This window comes from Myotis myotis, unplaced genomic scaffold (assembly GCF_014108235.1).
Source record: "Myotis myotis isolate mMyoMyo1 unplaced genomic scaffold, mMyoMyo1.p scaffold_m19_p_4, whole genome shotgun sequence".
Classification (NCBI taxonomy): Eukaryota; Metazoa; Chordata; class Mammalia; order Chiroptera; family Vespertilionidae; genus Myotis; species Myotis myotis.
In genome coordinates this window covers 24,665,695-24,687,274 of record NW_023416346.1, presented here as the reverse complement: position 1 = coordinate 24,687,274, position 21,580 = coordinate 24,665,695, and the positions used below count along the sequence as shown (strand labels likewise).

The window sequence follows — 21,580 nt, the reverse complement described above, 5'->3', positions numbered from 1 at the left end:
CCCTGAAAAGAACCATTCAATTATATTTTACCTATTCCTCTACTTTTACCTTCATATATTGACTACTCCTGAAGCATGCATTTCCAGGCAATGACAACTTTGGGGAACTAGTGAATAGTCAACAACATTAAAAATGTTTACATTTTCCTTCAGCTCTCAGAAGTGGAAAGGACCTTAGATGTTTATTTCTGTGTCTTCCCTCTACCTACAAAATGAGCAATAAAAGGGAAAATAGTATGGATGGCAGAGAGAATACTAGAACATAGGTCTCATTTGTGCAATTCCATCACTGAATGGGAATGAGAATTTTTGTTCCAATTTGAAGTCCAAGTACAATAATCATTCTTTAAATAGTGTTCATGTTAAAATGAATATTTAGACTGTAAATTATCTGAGGGCAGTGACCTTATGTATAATTCAAAATTTAACTCCAGTTTCTACAACAGTTAATGGTAAGTAATAGACATTCAATAAAGACATGTTGAAGAATTTTTCTTTGAATGAATATAAAGAGTTTATTCGGTGCGTATTTGGGTATACAACAACAAATATTAAACAACTTTTTTTTTAACATTTTTGTGCACAGGACAGAAAACTGCCTGTACATGCTATGTCCACTTTTGGAACACAGATTTTAACAATTATTAATGCACAAAATCTTACATATCATGCAACTCTATGCCAAGATTCCAACTTTCTTCCATGCAACAGATATGAAGATCTAAATGGAAACCTAGCTAAGTCTTAAACACTTTCCAGAAGCAAGTATAAGTATATGTTGTTTAGGGGTAACCAGTCTTAATATTTCCTTGTATATAATATTCACGTGCCAAATACAATGACAAGAGGACTCATACACATAGAAGTAAGACATTTCTTATTTAACAACACAAAAGACAATATCACAGTTCCACAATTCCTGTGTTTACATAAGAAGCCACAACAATAGTTTAACATGATAACACAAATGGAATTAAGAGAAATCTAAAGTTGAGGATAATCTTTTTTTGTTGTTTAAGTAATATTTATTGACTGGGGTTGACAATACAATTCAACTTCTATGCACAAAGTACAGCACAAAAACTTGACCAGAGTACTACAAATCAAACAAAAAATGGTAAAATCACAAGAACACTGTTACCTTGAGCCTGAGATGCCAATTCAGATCCAACCCTGAATTTGGTTGATTTGGATTAAGTGACACAGAGTCAATAGAACCACTGAATTTCAGAAATCAGAAAGTTGCACTATACCAAAGTAAAGAATACATTTGAATCAAGCATAGATAGAAAACATTAAGCCAAGAAAACAACACAGTACACATAATTTTGTTTGCCTCTACAAAACATTTAAGTAGTTAATTTTGTTTTATTTTTGAAGAGCAATTGTGGTCTTTTAAATTTTTTTTCTTGGAGGGCAAATTTTTATCAGCATTAGTGCTGTGAAATGATTGTGGTTTGTCATCCCCAAAGTTAAAGTGAGACCATGAGAAAAATGGGCAGTCCTTCTCCCAGATTTAGTTCACTGATAATGCTTAGCATTCTTTTGCACAAGCTCAATCTAAATTATGGGGCTTTAGTATGGATGATAAAGTTTAATGGCAGATAGAATAGTGAACTCTGCCTGTTTGGTAAATGTCACTGACAAATTTGAACTTTTGGGTGAAGGACTGCTAGAAGAATTCAACAGCACCTGGAGTAAGGTTCTGTTACAGAGCCCTTGTTTTGCCCTCACTGGCTACGTTGATTCATTGTGGCTCATGGATTTGCCTCCATTCAGTACTCCAGAGACACTTCTGCTCTTGGTTGGGGTCCCACTTCCAGATCGGGAGAACTCTGTGAGATCATGCAGTGATGGCTCCTTGTACATGGCCACTGAAAATCACAGAAAGAGGGTGTCAAAGGCTTTTAAATAGGCACACCACACTGGCCCTCAACTTTTCTTCTAGTTACTAGGCTTCCACACTTTAGGCCAAACATGAAAAATGCTGCCTTCAAGGACTCAGTCAGAAGTAAACTGGATCAGACTAAGCAAAATCTACTCTTGGTGAAGTAGTATGTAAAGAATTCTAATGACTAATTTCCATCACTTAAGGTTATGTATATGAGAGGATTAATGAAAAATGCATTTAATAAAGCTCTTATAAGTTTAAACATGATGTAGAGCATGCTGTGCAAGCTAAATATGAAAAACATTTTAAAATGCTGATTTTTATCATGATTTAAAATGAAACTCCCAAAAAGTCTAAATATTAGCATAATTCTTAATGCAATAAATGATAAATATGATTAATGTTATGCTGTAAATAATAGTACTAGCTTATGTTAATAGAATACTTACAATGTACTAGATACTGTTTTGAGTGCTCCCTATTCATTAACACTTGTAATCTGTGTAAGAATCCTCTGATGTACTATTCTTATCCATATTTTACAGACGTGAAGCTTGAGGCACACACGTGGCAATAATCTTCTCAAGACTATCCGGTTATTAAAGGGTTTGAATCCAAGTAGACTGGTTCCATAAAAATGTGCTGTGAAGCAGTGCTATGCTGATTGACTGGGCAGTCTGCCCTACTTGAAACCCAGAGTTGAACCCTAGGTTCAGTAACCTCTTGAAGGTCTTGCTCTGCTTTGTCTGCATTTTCTAGTCCTTCTCCACCATGTCTCACTACTTTTAACATCCCTATCCTCTGCAGTCCATTCCTATCCTCTACCTTTTCTAATTTGCTACTAATCTGCTAATAATGACTGGAAAATAAAACTATGAATGAAAATTGTTGAAACAATATTGTCGGTCCCTTAGGGAATGTCCAAGGAATTTTCTGATAAATATTAAGCATACATACATTTAAGCATCTGTTTTTCTGCCCAGGGATCAATCTGGCATAATTTGGGATTCTTGGCTGTCCTGAGCTAACAATTAAACTAGTTCCATATAAGTAAGGTGTTACTATATGTACATATATTATGGAAAAATTAAAATCAAAAGATTAGATGCTATTTTTGCAGTTTAATGTTTTTAAGTGTTTAAACTGTTACAAAAGTTTTGTATAAAAGCCTTAATGCAGAAGAATTATGTTCCTTTTTCAAAAGTGTGAAAAAGGAATGATTTAAATACATACTCATTTAATCCCAGCTCCTATAACACTGAACTTACCTTTCAGTGGTTTGGGCAGAAAGTGGGCTGCAGGCTTGTTCTTCTTCACATGGTTTCCTTTCATGATCTCTCCTTCTTTGTTCAGACCCAGATACCACCCTCTGCCTGACTGCTGCTGGCGATATATCATCGATGAATATGTCACGTAATAATTTTCAAACACCGATTCTTTGAATTTACACTCAGGTGTGAAATGTTCCTACAAGAAAAGTAAATAAACTAAAGCTCAATATTTGCAGCTATGGATTTCATGGAGAATCATGTGGTATTGCCCTTTGGAAGTTAAGGACATTGTTTGTTAAAGCTTGTGTGACCAGTGCTCTATTTTAATAGCATAAACTATTATCATTGGAAAACAAGACTATATATAGTATTTTGTGTGATAATTTAGAAAAAGCACTAAGTGCAAGTGCCATTGATCAACGATTAGCTCTCTTTGTAATAAGGTAATGGAAAAATTAGAACCAGCCACATAAGTGTAATATATCTGACAAATACAAGAGCCAAAAATAAAAAAGACAGGCATAAAGCTTTCACGTGGAGCTTTGTTTACTTTGGGATTAAATATAAGAAAATAAATATTCAGTCCTTGTACTTACTTTTATAATTACTATAAACTATAATTTTTAATTGCCCAAGACAGAAATCTGTGTTACAATGCTGGCTGCCTATATTTCTAAAGGGATGCTATAACAAAAGACTCCCTTTTACTTTTAGGTAAACCAAATTACTTTTTAGATCATTAGACCTTGAGTTAAAAAAAAAAATTCCTGCTCACCCTTGCCTTACAGTAAAGTTTATAAGCAAATCAATATAGCAGTAAAAAATTTACAGTAATTCTATAAGTAGACATGAGAGAACAGCCCAAGGGACTCTCAATCCTGGAATGTGATATTCTGCCACATGCTTGACCATGTTTTCTTTGGAGTTGCCCATATAAATGAAGGATTCCCGACCCAACTGTTTCAGAAACAAAAACAGAAACAGAAAACCTTCTTTCAAGTTTTGTGTATGTATGTGCATGCAATAAACAGCTATTAAGATAGCCATTTGTAAACAAAATTAAATGATCAGCAAATTTTAATCCCTAAGTAATCCATAAGAAGCAAGGGGTCCACTTGGAGTGTAAGATAATGAAGAAAATGTTAACTGAACTACATGTAACAGGGGCACCAAGGAAGCCATTAGATTTTTGCTCATTTGCTGAGATGTTATCAGGAATAACTTTTAATAAAAACGTAAACTACCTTATAAAAATACTGCAAGCTTTCTGGACACCAGTCTTTTCTTAACAATACCTCCATGGTCCTACTTTCCTTCACTTTCATATGAGATATCATTGTAAGCAATGCACACTACCTTAACAACAGGATCTAAAGCACTCTCAGAGAGTCACTTGAGCAAAAAGGGGCAGATTCCTCAAATTGAGGCTGCTTTTCTCTGAAAGTTAAACAATTGAACATTGTTTTCCTTTTTTTCTGGGAATCTACAAAAATCTCAGTAATCTCACTGATTCCCACCTGGCCTGCATAGTTCATAGACTGGAATAATATTTTTGGTTTATTTCTGCCTGGGGCACACTTGATAGATCCTCAGAAAATTCACACAAATTCAACCTACACAAGAATAAACATTACATCCAGAGAAACTATCATGTGATAGGAACCAAAGTGCTCTGATGATGGGATACAGAAAATTCCTCTTTGTAGAATTCTCAACATAGGGAAAGCCAAGGAATGCCTACAAAGAAATTTGACTCAAAGTCTCTACATTCCCTCCAGTGATAAGGACAATTGCACAGAACACTGCTAAAAGTCATTGGGAATTAAATCACTATTTGGGGATGGTAATCTCATCATTGGAGAGTAGATTTTAGTTTCCTAAAGAGTCAGAAATCATTTAAAAAGTAAATATGGTAAATAACACATATGATTTAAACAAGTGATTCTTTGTAGCCATATCAAGACACTATATGACAGACTACAAAATGAGTTGAGATCATTGTGTGATCTAAGTCCCCAAAAGGGCTGCATTTGATGTCTTGTGTGATCACAGCAGCCATCTATTTATTCGTTTATTTATATGAATTTTCTGGCAATCTATTATATGCCTGAGTGGTACTAAAAATTCATAGGTAAATAGCATGTGGCCTCCAAAAGCTTACTATGTAGTTTCAGGAGTCAGGAATATAACCAAATAACCTGGACACAGGGTTTGCTGCCGTTAAGTGCAAAAAAAGGATGAATTAAGAAGGTGACGCATGAAAAGAGAGGAAGCCTGACTTAATTCTGATTGGGGGACTGGGGAGTGGTGTACTTTACAGAGACAGTATTACTGTAGCTGAGCCTTGAAGCATGGGTAGGAATTCAAAACAGAAAAAAGAGAAGACTATTTGAAGCACAAAGCTACTAAACTCCACTTCTGTTTCTCCTATCTCTATAAATTAGAGTCCACCATCCTGGCAACTGCTAAAACTTCAAACTTCAGGGTACCTTAATGTTCTTCCACATGCTCTTCAGTCCATGGTCTTGACCTTCCAGTCCCATTGCGATTGCTGTAGTTTGTGCCCTTATTACCTTTTCACTGGCCTGCTGTAACAACCTCCTAACTGTTCTTTTCTGCTAAAATATTTTCTTACTAACACAAAGTTCAATTGCTCTGGAACTATTTTAAAAATTACTTTTTTAATTATGTATTTATTGATTTTGGAAAGAGAAAGGGAGAGAGTTGGATAAATTGATGAGAGAAACATTATCGATCAGTTGCCTCCTGCATGCCCCTTACTGGGGATTGAGCTCGCAACCCAGGCATGTACCCTGATTGAGAATCTAACTGTGATCTTCTGGTTCATGGGTCAACATTCAACCACTGAGCCTCACCGGCTGGACAATTCCTCAGGAAATTTTTATGGTATCACCATGCCTCTAGTAAAGATGATAACTTAATGTTTCATTGAAAATTCTCCACAATTCAATCACAATCATGCCTTCAGCCTCATCCTCTATCACAGAATCATGTGTTTTTGTGCATTTACAGATGCCATTCATTTCCTTTGCTTAGAATGTCATTCTTCAATCTCTCTACCTACTGGCTTTCCTCTCATCCCTCAAGTACTTACTCAAATATGACTGCCTCTGGAATCATAGTTGATCTCTCTCATTCAGGGTACGTGTATTTGTGCTCTCACAAACTTTAGCTAGATCTCAAGCTTGGCCCAGTGACTCAGGCATATGCTAGATTGTCTCCAAATGGCAGAGGACTTGTCTATTTTTGAATCCAACTTCAGCTTCATAAATGACTAGTCATATTGCCTAGCACACAGCAGACCACGGGATTATTGTTTATGGGATTTGAATTTCAGGGATTGCAAATTTGCATTGCAAATTCCAGGACTCTGAAGTAACTAGTAAAAAGTTTGTAGGGAATTTTCTTAATATCATATAATGAAATCAGCTGTGTGTAAAAGGAAGCTGTCATGGCACTGACAGATCCTGCATGCATGATTTAGTATATGTTACAAATAACAGATACTACACAGATACTGGTTCCTACAACATTAGGAGGAAAAACTTGGCATTGTTAAAACTATTAGAAAATGGCAAGGAAGGACTCAATGAATTAAATGCTCTGTCAAATCCCAGCAATTTCTTAGTCATCACCACTAAATTTAGGCTAAAAACTCAGTAAAAAGGTAGGAAAATGAGGCAAAAAAAGACTATAGAAGCAATGAAAGGAGTGTTCTGTTCTCTGTGCATGACACTGTCATTTTATCCAGTGTTTTTAATAAGTAGGCAGAAGAGGCTTGATTTCTATGAAATGTGGAAAAATGAACATCCCACCCAACACAAGAAGTGGACACAAAGAAAAAAGGTGCAGTTGTATTTGTCTATGTCTCAACAGTGATTCATATAAATAACAAATTGGATTTGACCCTAATCAGGGAGGCCTTTTTCTGAGGATACCAGGTACTTATGGCAAGGAATCAACCTCCTTTGATCAATCTGGAGATGATTACCAGTATTAGTGCTCTTGAAGAAGGTGCCATAGTGGCCTTGGCAATACTAGGCACTAATCAGAGGTGGCAATCACTGTGCTCTGTATTTACTATGCATTAAATATCTATCATAATAAACGAATGAATAAATTAAAAATATGCCAAGTGTTCTCTGAAGAGCCACTAAGAAATTACTTGGCATGAGTACAGAGAAAATGTGTTTTATATCTTAAAACTTTTTATGCATTGATTTCTCTTAAAAGTTGTTTATCTCTTACATATCTATATTTTTTCAGAGAAATTACACCTTTTAAGCTCATGAAATAATCAGTCTGTCTCTCCTCTGTATCATCATTTCTATTCCTGTTAAAGTTTAAGGTTAGTTCTTTCTTAGTGACCAGTGTGTGTTCAAAGTTTCTTTTTTCTGGGTTATTTATTAAATGAATAATTTCTACTACTTTAAATTGAATTTAGTGGAGTGACATTGGTTAATAAAATTATATAGGTTTCAGGTGTACAATTCTACAACACATTAGCTGGGTATTGTAATTGTATATTCACCACCACAAGTCAAGTCTCCTTCTATCACCATTTATCTGCCCTTTACCCTCTCCTATCTCCCCCCACCCCCTTTCCCTATAGTTATCACCATGCTGTTGTCTGTGTCTATGAGGGCTTTTTTTTTTTTTTTGCTTAATCTCTTCAATTTAATCATGCAGCTTCACAACCCCCACCCCCACCCCCAACAAAGGTCAGTCTGTTCAGTCAGTTCTCTGAATCTATGAGTCCATTTTGCTTTTTAAAAAAATCTTTATTGTTGAAAATATTACATATGTCCCCTTTTCCCCACCCACTGACCCCTTCTAGCCCACCCCAGCACAACATGCCCCAAGCTTTCATCACCCTATTGTCTGTGTCCATGGATTATGCATATATGCATACAAGTTCTTTGGTTAATTTCTTCCCACCTACCCACCCACCCCCATTTTCCTTCTAAGATTCGACAGTCTATGCAATGCTTCTATGACTTTGGATCTATTTTGTTCATCAGTTTATCTTGTTTCTTAAATTCCACATAAGTGAAACACGATACTTGTCTTTCTCTGACTGGCTTATTTCACTTAGCATAATACTCTCCAGGTCATGAATATTGAACCATTTTTCTAAGGAACCCATACCATCCAGTTACAATAATCATATTTTGGGTAAAGAATCAATAATCTTTATTTCCAGAATGAGCATATCCAGTAGCAAAATCTGACACTTCTTTTTTACCAATTTATTTACTATTAAGGGGAGACAGTTATTTGGAGGTTGAAATATCACCGGCAAGAAGAAAACATTTGAAACCCTCAAAATCAGGTCAATATGACATATTAGAGAATACTTACAGACACACATGGTAATGGTCAGCTGCCCTTTTCAGGACATCTCAGACCTCCACACAGACTTTGAGAGTCATGTGAAGGAAGTATTAACAGAATCAGTAATGTTATTTGCAAATAACCACCAGATCTAATGGTAGTGCCAGAAAACATCTTTGTCCCAGAACAAAAGGCTTTAGACCTGTGTAAATTGCTATTCTTTGTTAGGGTCAGAAGAGGCAATAGTGCCCTGTGCTGCTTCTAGCACTGAGGACAAAATAGAGAGGGGTGCAATACCTTTTTGGTCTTGAGAATTGGAGCCAGGTCACAATGGACTGAGCCAGGTGAATGGACTGTGTCGTGGCTTCCCTTAAAGGAGCCAAATAAAGGTCATGTCAGCAGGCATTGTGTAACTACATTCTTAGTAGCCATAACTAAAAAGGTGAGGACTAAAAAATATCCATATCTAATTTATGTCATCTCAGTGCCTTAAACACATCTCTAATATCAAAAGACACACACCATGACTAAATGCCTTCTTGATTAAGAGAAGTAATTTAGCAAACATAGCCTTCAATAGCAGATTTTTCATACTTCCTCTTCCTGCTTTGTATTTTCAGCTATGGTTCAACTGATAGAGTGGTAGGGTTTCATTTGAGTCTGTATCTCAGTAGAATGCCAAGCTTTAAGGATTGCCATGTATATTATAAATGTTTTTTTTAAAATATTTTTCTCAAAAAAATATTTCTACATGAGCTGCATTGATTTCCTCGAATCTTGAGAGAGCAACAGAGTCTACTGAGGTTGTCCATACAAAATACGGCAGCACTATGTCCCTAGATGTTGAACAAAGCCTGAGATAACAGTATTACATAGTAAGTATAATCTTTCACATATGTTTATGCTATGCCAAGTGCACACATCCTGGTATAATGTTTCTCAATACATTTTGTTTTATTCAGATGTAACATTTTGTAAAGCAGGTGTAATAGAACAAGAAACAAAATTGTTTATGAGTGGGCATTTAAAGAAACTTAAAAAATAAACCTAGTAAAACATGATTTCCTCTTTTCAGCAGGTTCTATAAACATATTACAATTAGTCTATCTACCCCTTTAAGCCTCTCTCCCCCTTCTCTTCCTGTCTTCCAGTCACATTGTCAGTAACCTGACAATCCAATTAATTTAACAATTAGTGCCAATAGCAAGGGTCACTCTTCTAATTCTTAGCTGTGTTCTGATGACAATTTTCTAGATTTAATGTTAGCAGGTTATTTAAGTGGGTCTGACTTTTACACATCAATTATTCCCCAGCCTAGTGAAAATAATATATAGATTAAAATTAAATTTAAAATTCTGTTAAAAAAGAATAGAACAGTAAAATATGTCATACCCATGGGGGTGACACTGTAACTACCTATATTCTCTATATAGGCTTCCCCTTTATCAGTGATTGCAAAATCCAGGATTAATTATTATATTCAGGACTTCGATGTTTGCTCCCAGGATATCTTTGATGTGCATGGATTTCATTATTGCAAGATAAAAGCATGGGAGGGGAGAGGTTGGGGTAGAGGGGTCAACCCTAGCCCAGTGTACTGCAGCTAAGCAAAATTATTAATTCGTGATAAACAGGATGGTTTGTCCACTCAGATATCCTCTGGACCATGAGATACTTGAGGGCAGCTCCTTGAGTAAGGCTTAGCTTATAACCAATGATCAATACACATGTGATGAAATAAATGAAAGAATTAAATGTCATAAAAAGTACACTTGGAAGCTCCCTTTTAAATGTGACACTATATGAATAGAGGGCTGTTTTACAGTAGAGACTGACAAGTTAAAACTTGCCTGGGAGGGTAGAAAGAGTAGGTGATAAAAGGAGGAAAACTGCCTACAGATAAATTCATTTTAATAAACTGGAGTTGGAGGGAGAGAGAAAGGAGAAAAGGAGGGTGTGAGGGAAGGAAAGAGGGTGAGAGAGGGGAGAGAGGAAGAGAAGAGGGGATAATAAAGACAAATCAGTGTTTAAGCTGCAAGAATAAAGAGATTTCCTGTTAACCAAGTAGTAGGCATTAAGCTTATACTGTTGGACTTTGGGTCTGCAAATAGCTAAACATTTCAGTTAAATTAATTACCGTGATTTATTTTTAAATGGGGGGGAACCTACCAGTTTGCTACCTTACTGGATTTGTTGTATAAGGATCCAATGAGATGATATATGTGAAAGAAGCTCTGAAAATTGTAAAGCTCCAGAAACATGAAATGCGAGATTCCTTCTGATAATACATGCCCAGTAAACCAGGGCAAAATAAATAAACAAGTTCTCTTCTTTTCAAGGTCCCTTTTCCACTATGGAATCAATTTATAAAGAAAGGGTCTACCTATATATGTTTTATTAACATGGAAGAATAGAAATTCTGCCAAAAATTAGGACTGTTCATGAATTACACTCTGTGTTTAGTGTTCTCCTACAAGCTTGGTTCCCAGAAAACTATTTTGTCTCCGTTCATTTTTCAGTTCTGCCTACAGTAGGCTGAGAGGCTGCAGTGCTTTCAAACCACAGCACCAAAGAAACAGAGTGCTTTAAAATGGACTTCATGAAATTTCATGCAACAAAATGACTTAAATGTACACATGTTAATTAGCAACCATTTGTTTAAAAATGCAAATTATAATTAAGAATATGCACATGGGTCTATTTTTCCTCATACGGTTATAATTAAATTTCTTGGTAGTAATTTCATATTTTAAGGTATTTCATAGAAATTTTAATTTACCTTATGTTGACCCCACAAAATATACCAGCACAGTATTGCTTTTTATCCTTAATTCTTCATAAACAAAGATGAAAAAAAATTAAGGAGTCTGTTAACCAATGGCCTATTTAAAACAGAATTAGAATGCAGACATGGGCAAATTTTAGCTGTGGAGTTCATTTAGTCCTTCATATTGGCTTGTTCTGGATTTTCATATATTTCTGTAAAGCAGTCTCATGCAATATATTACTCAGGCTGTCAAATTTTACAAAGCAATTTGTTTTATAAAACACACTGAAATAAGCTAGAAAAATAAAGCAGGAAACAAAACAAAAATAATACATCCCTTACAGAGTCTAAGAGGGGTTATTTTTGTCTTGATATAAAAATTATATGATCCAAAATCCTCACTCAACTCCAAACCTGGTCAGCAAATACAGTTTTCAATGGAGGTAACTTGCTGATATTTGCAACAATGGGGAGGGTCAGGCCACACGTCTCCAAGATTGTATAATTGGCCTAAGACAGTATTAGTATGACCCAAACCTTGTAGAAGAATACAAATTGATCAGGCACTGCCATTAGGTGGCAGAAGATGTACTTCATTTTACATAACACATGTTGTAGAGAGACTGTATAACCATCATGTTATTTGCAAAATCTTACTAAGGAATCTCCCTGTGGGAAAGTCTCTTTTGCAAGTGAAGAACACTTTTCTAAAGTGAATAACTCTCTAAAACTTTTTTGGTCTAATTGTGTGTATTAACTCTAGACATAGGCTTTTTTGCTGTTGTTGTTAATCCTCACCCGATGATTTTTTTTTTTTTTTTTTTTAGAGAGAGTGCAAGGGAGGGAGGGAGGGAGGGAGGGAGAGGGAGAGAGAGAGAGAGAGAGAGAGAGAGAGAGAGAGAGAGAGAGAGAGAGAGAACATCAATGAAGAGACATACATCAATTGGCTGCCTTCTGCACATGCCCCAACCAGGGCCTGATCAAACCTGCAACTCAGGTATGTTCCCTTGACCAGGAATCGAATCTGCAATACTAACCACTGAATGCAACAGCCAGGGATGAATGTTGGCTTTTCTTATAGCAAGGCTGACTTATGTGTTTTAAAGAGGAGTCAAATATCAGAAATTATTTCCTAAAAATAAACTTTCCTGTCTGTTGGCTAGTTAATGAAATTAATGTGTGCCCAGTGGATAAATGTTCTCTGTTACTATAATCCTTTTTAACTTGTGTAATAACTTCAGAGTGGGGTCAATCCACCTGCAAGGGAATGATTTTGGAAGTATTTGTACTCAGCAAGAGAATAAGCTTAAGTAGTTTCTATCTTTTTATTTTTTTACATTTTAAAAATATGTTTTTTATTTGATTTAAAGAGAGGAAGAGGGAGGGAGAATGAGATAGAAACATCCACCAATCAGCTGCCTCCTGCACATCCCCTGCTGGGGATCAAGCCCAAAGCCTGGCCATGTGCCCTGACAAAGAATCAAACTGGCCACCTCTTGGTGCATGGGACAGTGCTCAACCAACTGAGCCATACTGGCTGGGAGGTTCTATCCTTTTAAATAGTCATTGCAAGCTCCTGTCTGAAAATTCAAAGCCTGGGAATTCTGAAAACATTTCCAAGAGATCCAAGAAATTGACATGAAAAGGAGAAAGATTCTTTCATTGTAAATCAATTGAAAAGAACCTGGGAGGAGAAACTAAGATGGCGGCATAGGGAAACACTGAAATTGCTGCCTCTTACAACAACTTCAAAACACAATAAAAAGCCAAAACGGACATCATCCCGAACTTACAGGAGGGCTGGCGGAGTGGAAATTCTACAACTAGAAGGAAAGAGAAAGGCACATTGAGGGTCAGGAGCTGCAGAAGTAAAGTGCAAAGGTACGGAGGCTCGAGAGTGCGCGGAAAGGGGCTGGTACCTGAGGAAGCGGCTGTCTTTGTGAATCCGGAGAGAGTCACAAGCTCCCAACTGCTCTGAACTCCGGTTCCGGGAAGTCTCTGGGGACCCAGGACTCATACGGAGAGAAACTGGACTGTCTGGCAGCGGGCAGAACTCGGAACTCAAGGGCGGCTTTCCCTCAGAGGTGCTTGCAGCAATTAAATTATCAGGACACTGAGACGCTCCGGGCCCCTTAGGGCAGGGCTGAGAATCCGCCATAGTTCCTTGCTCTGCCCTTTGATTCCCTGAGAACCCGCCCTTCCCAGGCTGCAGCAGAGGCTTTTGCATATGAATGCCGTGGCCCTTTGCAACCTGAAAATTACCTAACAAACTGCAGCTGGGCCACAGACCCAGAATTTCCAAGAGAAGGCCCAAGGCCCCACAGCAGCTTGCATTGCTTCACAGCTGGGCCTCATCAGGGCACCTCCAAACTCCAAAAAAGGAAGGGGAATCTGCAGTTCTCTTCATAGCTCCTGCTGGGTAACCTCCAAGAGCCAGTGTACCCAGTGGTCAGAGGGGGACCATCCGGATTACAACTCCTCAGATCCATAAGGGACACACCCAAGGGGCAGACTCAGTGAGCACCAAAGCCCCACTGAAGCAAGTCTTGCCCCAGAAGGGTGTCTTCAGCACAGAAGTTCTCCCACTGCAGACACAGCCCATTCTCACTGCCAATTGGCCTGGAGGTCAATTCCTCCCAGTGATCCTACAACAATCAAGGCATAACTACAACAAGACTGTGCACAAAGCCCACAAGGGGGTGCATCAAGAGTGTCCACCTCAGGTAACGGGGGAGGCTGAGCCACTGGGCCCTACAGGACACCTAGCACACAAAACCACTCTACCAACACAGGGAAGCATAAAAAATGCGGAGACAAAGAAACAGGTCACAAATGACAGAAATGGAGGAAAGCAAACGACTGGATATAGAGTTCAAAACCACGTTTATAAGGTTTTTCAAGAATTTTATGGAAACCGCCGATAAATTTAGTGAGACCCTCAAGAAATCTAGTGAGACCCTCGAGGATATGAAAAAGGACCAACTAGAAATTAAGCATACACTGACTGAAATAAAGAATGATATACAGAGATCCAACAGCAGACAAGAGGATCCCAAGAATCAAGTCAAAGATTTGAAATACAAAGAAAAAAAAATACCCAACCAAAAAAGAAAAAAGAAAAAAGATTCCAAAAATATGAAGACAGTGTAAGGAGCCTCTGGGACAACTTCAAGTGTGCCAACATCAGAATTATAGGGATACCAGAAGAAGAGAGAGGGCAAGATATTTGAAGAAATAATGACAGAAAATTTCCCCTACCTGGTCAAAGAAATAGACTTACAAGTCCAGGAAGCGCAGAGAACCCTAAACAAAAGGAACCCAAAGAGGACCACACCAAGACACATCATAATTAAAATGCCAAGAGCAAAAGACAAAGAGAGAATCTTAAAAGCATCAAGAGAAAGACAGTCAGTTACCTACAAGGGAGTACCCATACGACTGTCAGCTGATTTCTCAACAGAAACCATGCAGGCCAGAAGAGAGTAGCAAGAAATTTTCAAAGTGATGAATAGCAAGAACCTACAACCAAGATTACTTTATCCAGCAAAGCTATCATTCAGAATTGAAGGTCAGATAAAGAGCTTCACAGATAAGAAAAAGCTAAAGGAGTTCATTACCACCAAACCAGCATTATATGAAATGCTGAAAGGTATTCTTTAAGAATAGGAAGAAGAAAAAGGAACTCTTACCATTTGCCACAGCATGGATGGAACTGGAGAGCGGATAAATACCACATGATCTCACTCATTTGTGGAATATAATGAACAACATAAACTGATGAACAAGGACTGATCCAGAGACAGAGAGGCATTGATTGGACTGTCGGGCCTTGGAGGGAAGGTAGGGGAGGGTGGGGGTAAGGGGGAAAGATCAACCAAAGGACTTATATGCAAGCATATAGGCCTAACCAATGGACACGGACAACGGGGGGTGGTGAGGGCATGAGCGGGGGGGGGGGGCGGGGGGATAGGGGGTAACGTGGGGATAAGGACACATATGTAATATCTTAATCAATAAAAAATATATTTAAAAAAAAGAAAATGTACCCCCCCCCAAAAAAAAAGAAAAGAACCGGGGAATGAGGTGGACTATTAAAAATAAAATTACACAAATCCAAGATGGGAGCCAATGGCACAGCAGTAAGCAAGATAGTGTGAGTAAATGAAAGAGCAAAAAGGGAGTGCGTGGAAGTGCGGGGGGGAGGGGTATGTATTTGTGAGTGAGGGACAGTTATATTCCACAGAATTGTCAGGGACTGGCAAACCAGGCTCTCCTGGCTGGGCAGCCTCTACTACTGCAGAAATCTCTCCCAGAGTGGCTGAGTCTGCCACAGAGACCATGCCAAGGGGAGAGTGGCTGTGATAGGAAGCAAAGCCTTACCTTCACCCTGGGAGACCTTGGATACCTCCTGGGACCCTACTACCACAACACCCAGGGACCAGCTGCCTCAGCTGCAAACCCATAGACACTGTGACTCCAGCAACCCTGGCTGTGGTCACCTCAAAAATTTGTCCAGGGGGAGACAAAATGGCAGCCAAATATGTGAATGGGTCCTGCACCTTCTCACAGAGCAGATAGAAGGAACAGCTGAATCAAACAACACCCACTCGGAATTGGTGAATTAAACACAGCTGGTGAGGCAATCCGTGGATGAAAAGGTCAGAGATCACCTGGAGAGAGGTGGGATCTGGGCTGGAAGGAGAAATGCACGCAGCTGGGACTAGAATCTCTGAAGGAGACTGTGCTACACCAAATCTGCGGCCCTTGGGGTCTGTGTAGCCCTCCAGTGTGGAAGGGGGTCCACAGGGCTGCTGGTAGTGGGGACTCTAGATCTAAGGCCACAAGCACTGGAGGCTGTGCCCAGAAAGGCAGCCTGAAGTTCTATACCGGCCTCGCAGTGCCAGGGGGAGAAAGACATGAGCTGGCGCGGTTGCTTTGTCTTTATAACTTCCTTGCTTTTAAATTTACTTGCTAAACCCAGTGCATAGGATATTTCAATTAAAAACACTCACTGAGACTGCAGGGGAAGGTGTTTTTCGTGGAAACTGGGGAGGAGAATAGGGAGAGACGAGCAGGAAATCAGCTGTGGAAGAGTTCATCCCTCCAACCCAGTCTTGAGTGTGGCAGGGAAAGGAAGAGTCTAAACACCCCCAGGGAGCCATGGGAGACTGGGCTGAGGAGCCATTTGGTCCCGGAAACTAATACAGAAACACTGCCACTCAGGGGCTGTGTCAGAAATAGACTCTTGTGTAAATACAATTGAAGGCAGGCAGAGAAACAAAGTGAACAGAGTGATCCTGCCTGCTTGAAACCAAAGTTGTGGCTTATGACACAGAGGAGCGTTGGATTGCTGGGAACTTCAACACTGTGCTGACTACCTGACAGGAAACAGACATGACAGGCAAAGCAATAGAGAGGGGTCTTAAACCAGCCCCCATGGGTAATTGAAGCTCTACTGAATTGAATGAACTTCACTACTTCAGTTTTTTATTTTTTATATTTTACTTAAGAAACAATTTTTTTTTCACATTATTTTACTTGTTTTATTATTTTATATTTATTTATTATTATTACTATTACCATTTTTAAGATTTATTTTATTTTATTTTGGATTAGTGTTCTACATTCTATTTTTATTTATCATTATATTAATCTATCTCAATTTTTCCTTTATGGTTCTCAACCTTCCTAATGCCGCGACCCTTTAATACAGTTCCTCATGTTGTGGTGACCCCCAACCATAAAATTATTTTCGTTGCTACTTCATAACTGTAATTTTGCTACTGTTATGAATCATAATGTAAATATCTGATGTGCAGGATGTATTTTCATTGTTCGCGACCCACAGGTTGAGAACCACTGCTTATGCCAACACTCTCTTCCTCACTTTTCCCCTTTTTTGTCCTGTTTCTCTTACAATGTTCCTGCTTTAGTTTTTCTCTATCCTTTCTTTTTACTCCTTGGTAAAATTTGATCTTACTCATATATCTAATTTCCTCTCCCCTGCTCCAAGTCCATGCACACTTCTCTTTTCTCTTTCTTCACTAGCCAATTTTTCTTATATTCTTTCTTTCTTCTTTCTTTCTTTCTTTCTTTCTTTCTTTCTTTCTTTCTTTCTTCTTTCTTTCTTATTGTTGTTTGTTTGATTGGTAATTTTTTTCTTTATATTTTTTATGCTTCTGTTTTTCCTCTCCTTGTTTGTTCTATTCTTTGACTAATAGCTTAATGAGTTTCAATCACCAACTCAGGCCTATCTGCTCTCTATTCTCTTTTTCAAAAAATAGATGAATACATAGATGAATAGATTAAAGAAAAGGAAAAATTATATATATATATATATATATAATTTCTTTAATATATATTTTAATATACATATTTTCCAATTATTTTTAATTATTATTAATAGTAGTATTATTACTTTAGTATTTTGTTTTTTACTTTTCTTATACACTCATTCTCTTTCTACCTTCTCTATACTGAATCGTGGTCATTTCCCCATTGATTCAATTTCTTGACCTTACCTCCTGGAAATAAGCTCTGCTTCTTCAGATTCAGCCTCTCTCTCTTTTTTTCTGGGTGTTTGTTGTGTGCATTTTTTGTATTAGTTGTTGGTTTTTTGGAGTTGTCTCCTCATATGCATATATTTTTCCTCCTTTTTTCCTCTCTATCTTTTCTCTCTTACTTTTTTCCTTTTTCCAATATCATTTATGTACTGTTTTGTCTACCTTAATTCTCTTTTCTCTGGTGGTCACCATAATTTGGTGTTATTGGAATAGTGAATACATTCATGTTCGGTGCTCTCTGTGTTGTTACTTGTTGTGTTGTATTTTGTGCCTTTAAGTCAATATTGTAGAGAGTGAGCTACATAACCAGACACCCTGAGAGGAGAAAAAATGGGGAGACAAAGAAAAGCCCCCATACAAAAGAAAAGGAGTAATCACTGGAAAATGAAGTAAATAAAATGGAGGCAGGCAATTTGTCAGATAAAGAATTCAGAGCAATGGTCATAAGGATGGTAACAAGGATAGAAGACAAATTCAACAACATGTCTACGGACCAAGAGGAAATGAAGAAGAAACAAGAAGAAATGAAGAATGACATAGCTGCAATAAAGAACACAATAGAAAGCATCAACTGTGGACTAGAAGAAGCAGAGGACCACATCAATGAGCTAGAAGACAAGGTAGGGAAAATACACAAGCAGAGCAAAAACTGGAAAAAAAAAACCTTAAAAAACAGGAGAAGAGCCTAAGGGAGCTCTGGGACAACACAAAAATGAGACAACATCCACATAATAGGGGTGCCAGAAGGAGATGAAACTGAGCAAGGAATAGAAAACCAATTTGAAGAAATAATGACAGAAAACTTCCCTGATATTGGGAAGAAAAAACTCACAGAAGTCCAAGAAGCTCACAGAGTCCCAAACAAAATGAACCCAAAAAGACCAACACCAAGAAACATTGTAATTAAATTGGTAAACATCAACGACAAAGTAAGAATCTTAAAGGCTTCCAGAGAGAGACAGAAAGTTACCTACAAGGGATCCCCCATCAGACTATCAACTGATTTCTCAACAGAAACACAACAGGCCAGAAGGGAAAAGAATGAAATATACAAAGTCATGAAAAGCAAGGGTCTGAATCCAAGAATACTGTACCCAACAAGGCTATAATTACAAATTGAAGAAGCTTCACAGACAAAAATGGACTAAGGGAGTTTATTACCACCAAACCAGCAATGCAAGAAATGCTTAAGGGAATACTGTAAAAAGAAAAGAAATAGAAAGGGAAGAAGGAACACAAGCATAAAGAATAAAAATGGCCCTAACCGGTTTGGCTCAGTGGATAGAGTGTCGGCCTGAGGACTCAAGGGTCCCAGGTTCAATTCTGGTCAAGGGCATGTACCTTGGTTGCAGGCACATACCCAGTAGGGAGTGTGCAGGAGTCAGCTGATCGATGTTTCTCTCTCATTGATGTTTCTAACTCTCTATCCTTCTCCTTTCCTCTCTGTAAAAAATCAATAAAATATATTTTAAAAAAGAATAAAAATGGCGACAAACAAGTACCTATCAATAATAACTTTAAATGTAAATGGATTAAATGTCCCGGTCAAAAGACATAGGGTAGCTGAATGGATAAGAAAATATGACCCAGATATCTGCTGTCTACAGGAGACCCACCTCAGAACAAAGGACTCACACAGACTGATGGTGAAGGGATGGAAAAAGGTTTTTCAGGCGAAGGGAAATGAAAAAAAATCTGGGGTAACAATACTTATATCTGATGAATTAGACCTCAAAAGGAAGGCCATAACAAGAGATAAGGAAGGCCACTTCATAATACTAAGGGAAACAATTCAACAAGAATATATAACTCTGGTAAACATATATGCACCCAATACAGGAACACCCAAACACATAAAAAACAAACAAACAAACAAACAAAAACTTCTGGAAAATATCAAGGGAGAGATTCACAGCAATGCAGTCATTGTAGGGGACTTTAATACCCCACTAACACCACTGGACAAATCCTATAAACAAAAAATCAGCAAAGAAACATCAATCCTAAATGACTCACTAAATCAGATGGAATTAATTGACATATTCAGAACAGTTCACACCAAAGCCACAGAATATACATTCTTCTCAAATGTGCATGGGTTATTTTCAAAGACAGACCACATATTGGGACACAGGGAAAGCCTCTTCAAATTCCAGAAGATTGAAATCATATCAAGCATCCTCTCAGATCACAATGGCATAAAAGTAGAAATCAACTACAATAAAAACAATGAAAAAATATCAAACATTTGGAGGCAAAATATCATGCTATTAAACAATGATTGGATTACCAAAGAGATCAAAGAAAAAATAAAAAGCACCTTGGCAACAAACAAATATAAAAAAAACAACAATCCAAAATCTATGGGACATAGTGAAAGCAGTCTTAAGAGGGAAGTTCATAGCTCCAGAGGCCTACCTCAAAAAAAAACAAGAAAAAATGGTAATAAATTATTTAACCCTACAACTCAAAGAGATAGAAAGAGAGCAACAAGAAAAGCCCAGCATAAGCAGAAGGAAGGAAATAATAAAGATCAGAGCAGATGCCGAAGCTGGTTTGGCTCAGTGGATAAGAGTGTCGGCCTACGGACTGAAAGGTCCCGGGTTCGATTCCGGTCAAGGGCATGTACCTTGGTTGCGGGCGCATCCCCAGTGGGAGATGTGCAGGAGGCGGCTGATCGATGTTTCTCTCTCATCGATGTTTCTGGCTCTCTATCTCTCTCCCTTCCTCTCTGTAAAAAATCAATAAAATATATTTAAAAAAAAAGATCAGAGCAGAATAAATGACATAAAGACAAAAAAAAAAACACACAATAAAAAAGATCAACAAAAGCAAGAGCTGGTTCTTTGAGAGGACAAACAAGATTGATGAACCTCTAGACAGGCTCACCAAGATACAAAGAGAAAGGACCCAAATAAACAAAGTCAGAAATGAAAGAGGTGAAATAACAACCAATCCCACAGAAATATAAACGATCATGAAAAAATACTATGAACAACTCTATTCCAACAAAATGGACAAACTAGATGAAATGGATGCATTCTTAGAAAAATACAAGCTTCCAAAACTCAACAAAGAAGAATCAAAAAACCTGAATAGGCTTATAACTACCAAAAGAAATTGAAGCAGCAATCAAAAATCTTTCAGCAAACAAAAGCCCTGGTCCAGATGGCTTTACAGGGGAGTTCTCCAAGCATTCAAAGAAGAACTAAAACCTATCCTTCTCAGACTATTCCAAAAAATTCAAGAGAAAGGCACACTCCTAAGCTCTTTCGATGAAGCCACCATTACCCTAATCCAGTGGTTCTCAACCTTCCTAATGTCGCGACCCTTTAATACAGTTCCTCATGTTGTGGTGACCCTCAACCATAAAATTATTTTCGTTGCTACTTCATAACTATAATTTTGCTACTGCTTTGAATCGTAATGTAAATATCTGATGCGCAGGATGTATTTTCATTGTTCGCAACCTACAGGTTGAGAACCGCTGCCGGGCAAAGCCAGATAAAGACACCACCAAAAAAGAGAACTACAAGCCAATATCCTTGATGAACTCAGTTGCTAAATTCCTCAACAAAATTCTAGCATATCGGATCTAGCATTACATGAGAAAGATCATAAACCATGACAAAGTGGGATTTATTCCAGGGATGCAAGGATGGTACAATATACTCAAATTAATAAATGTGATGCATCACATAAACAAATTGAGAGATAAAAATCACATAATCAT

General features: G+C 37.9%; 1 protein-coding gene across 4 annotated transcripts in view; it reads right to left on the bottom strand.

Annotated features, from left to right (window-relative positions):
- Positions 1 to 496: 496 nt before the first annotated feature.
- Positions 497 to 21,580, bottom strand: part of FGF13 (fibroblast growth factor 13) — a 652,755-nt gene continuing 631,671 nt past the window's right edge. For all 4 annotated transcript variants that reach the window (XM_036304473.1, XM_036304472.1, XM_036304475.1 and 1 more), the window contains 2 exons: positions 3,160 to 3,358; positions 497 to 1,874 (listed from right to left, as the gene is read on the bottom strand). In XM_036304473.1, the coding sequence (XP_036160366.1) occupies positions 1,738 to 1,874; positions 3,160 to 3,358 (336 nt within the window). In that variant the 3' untranslated portion in view covers positions 497 to 1,737. The remainder of the gene's footprint in view (positions 1,875 to 3,159; positions 3,359 to 21,580) is intronic.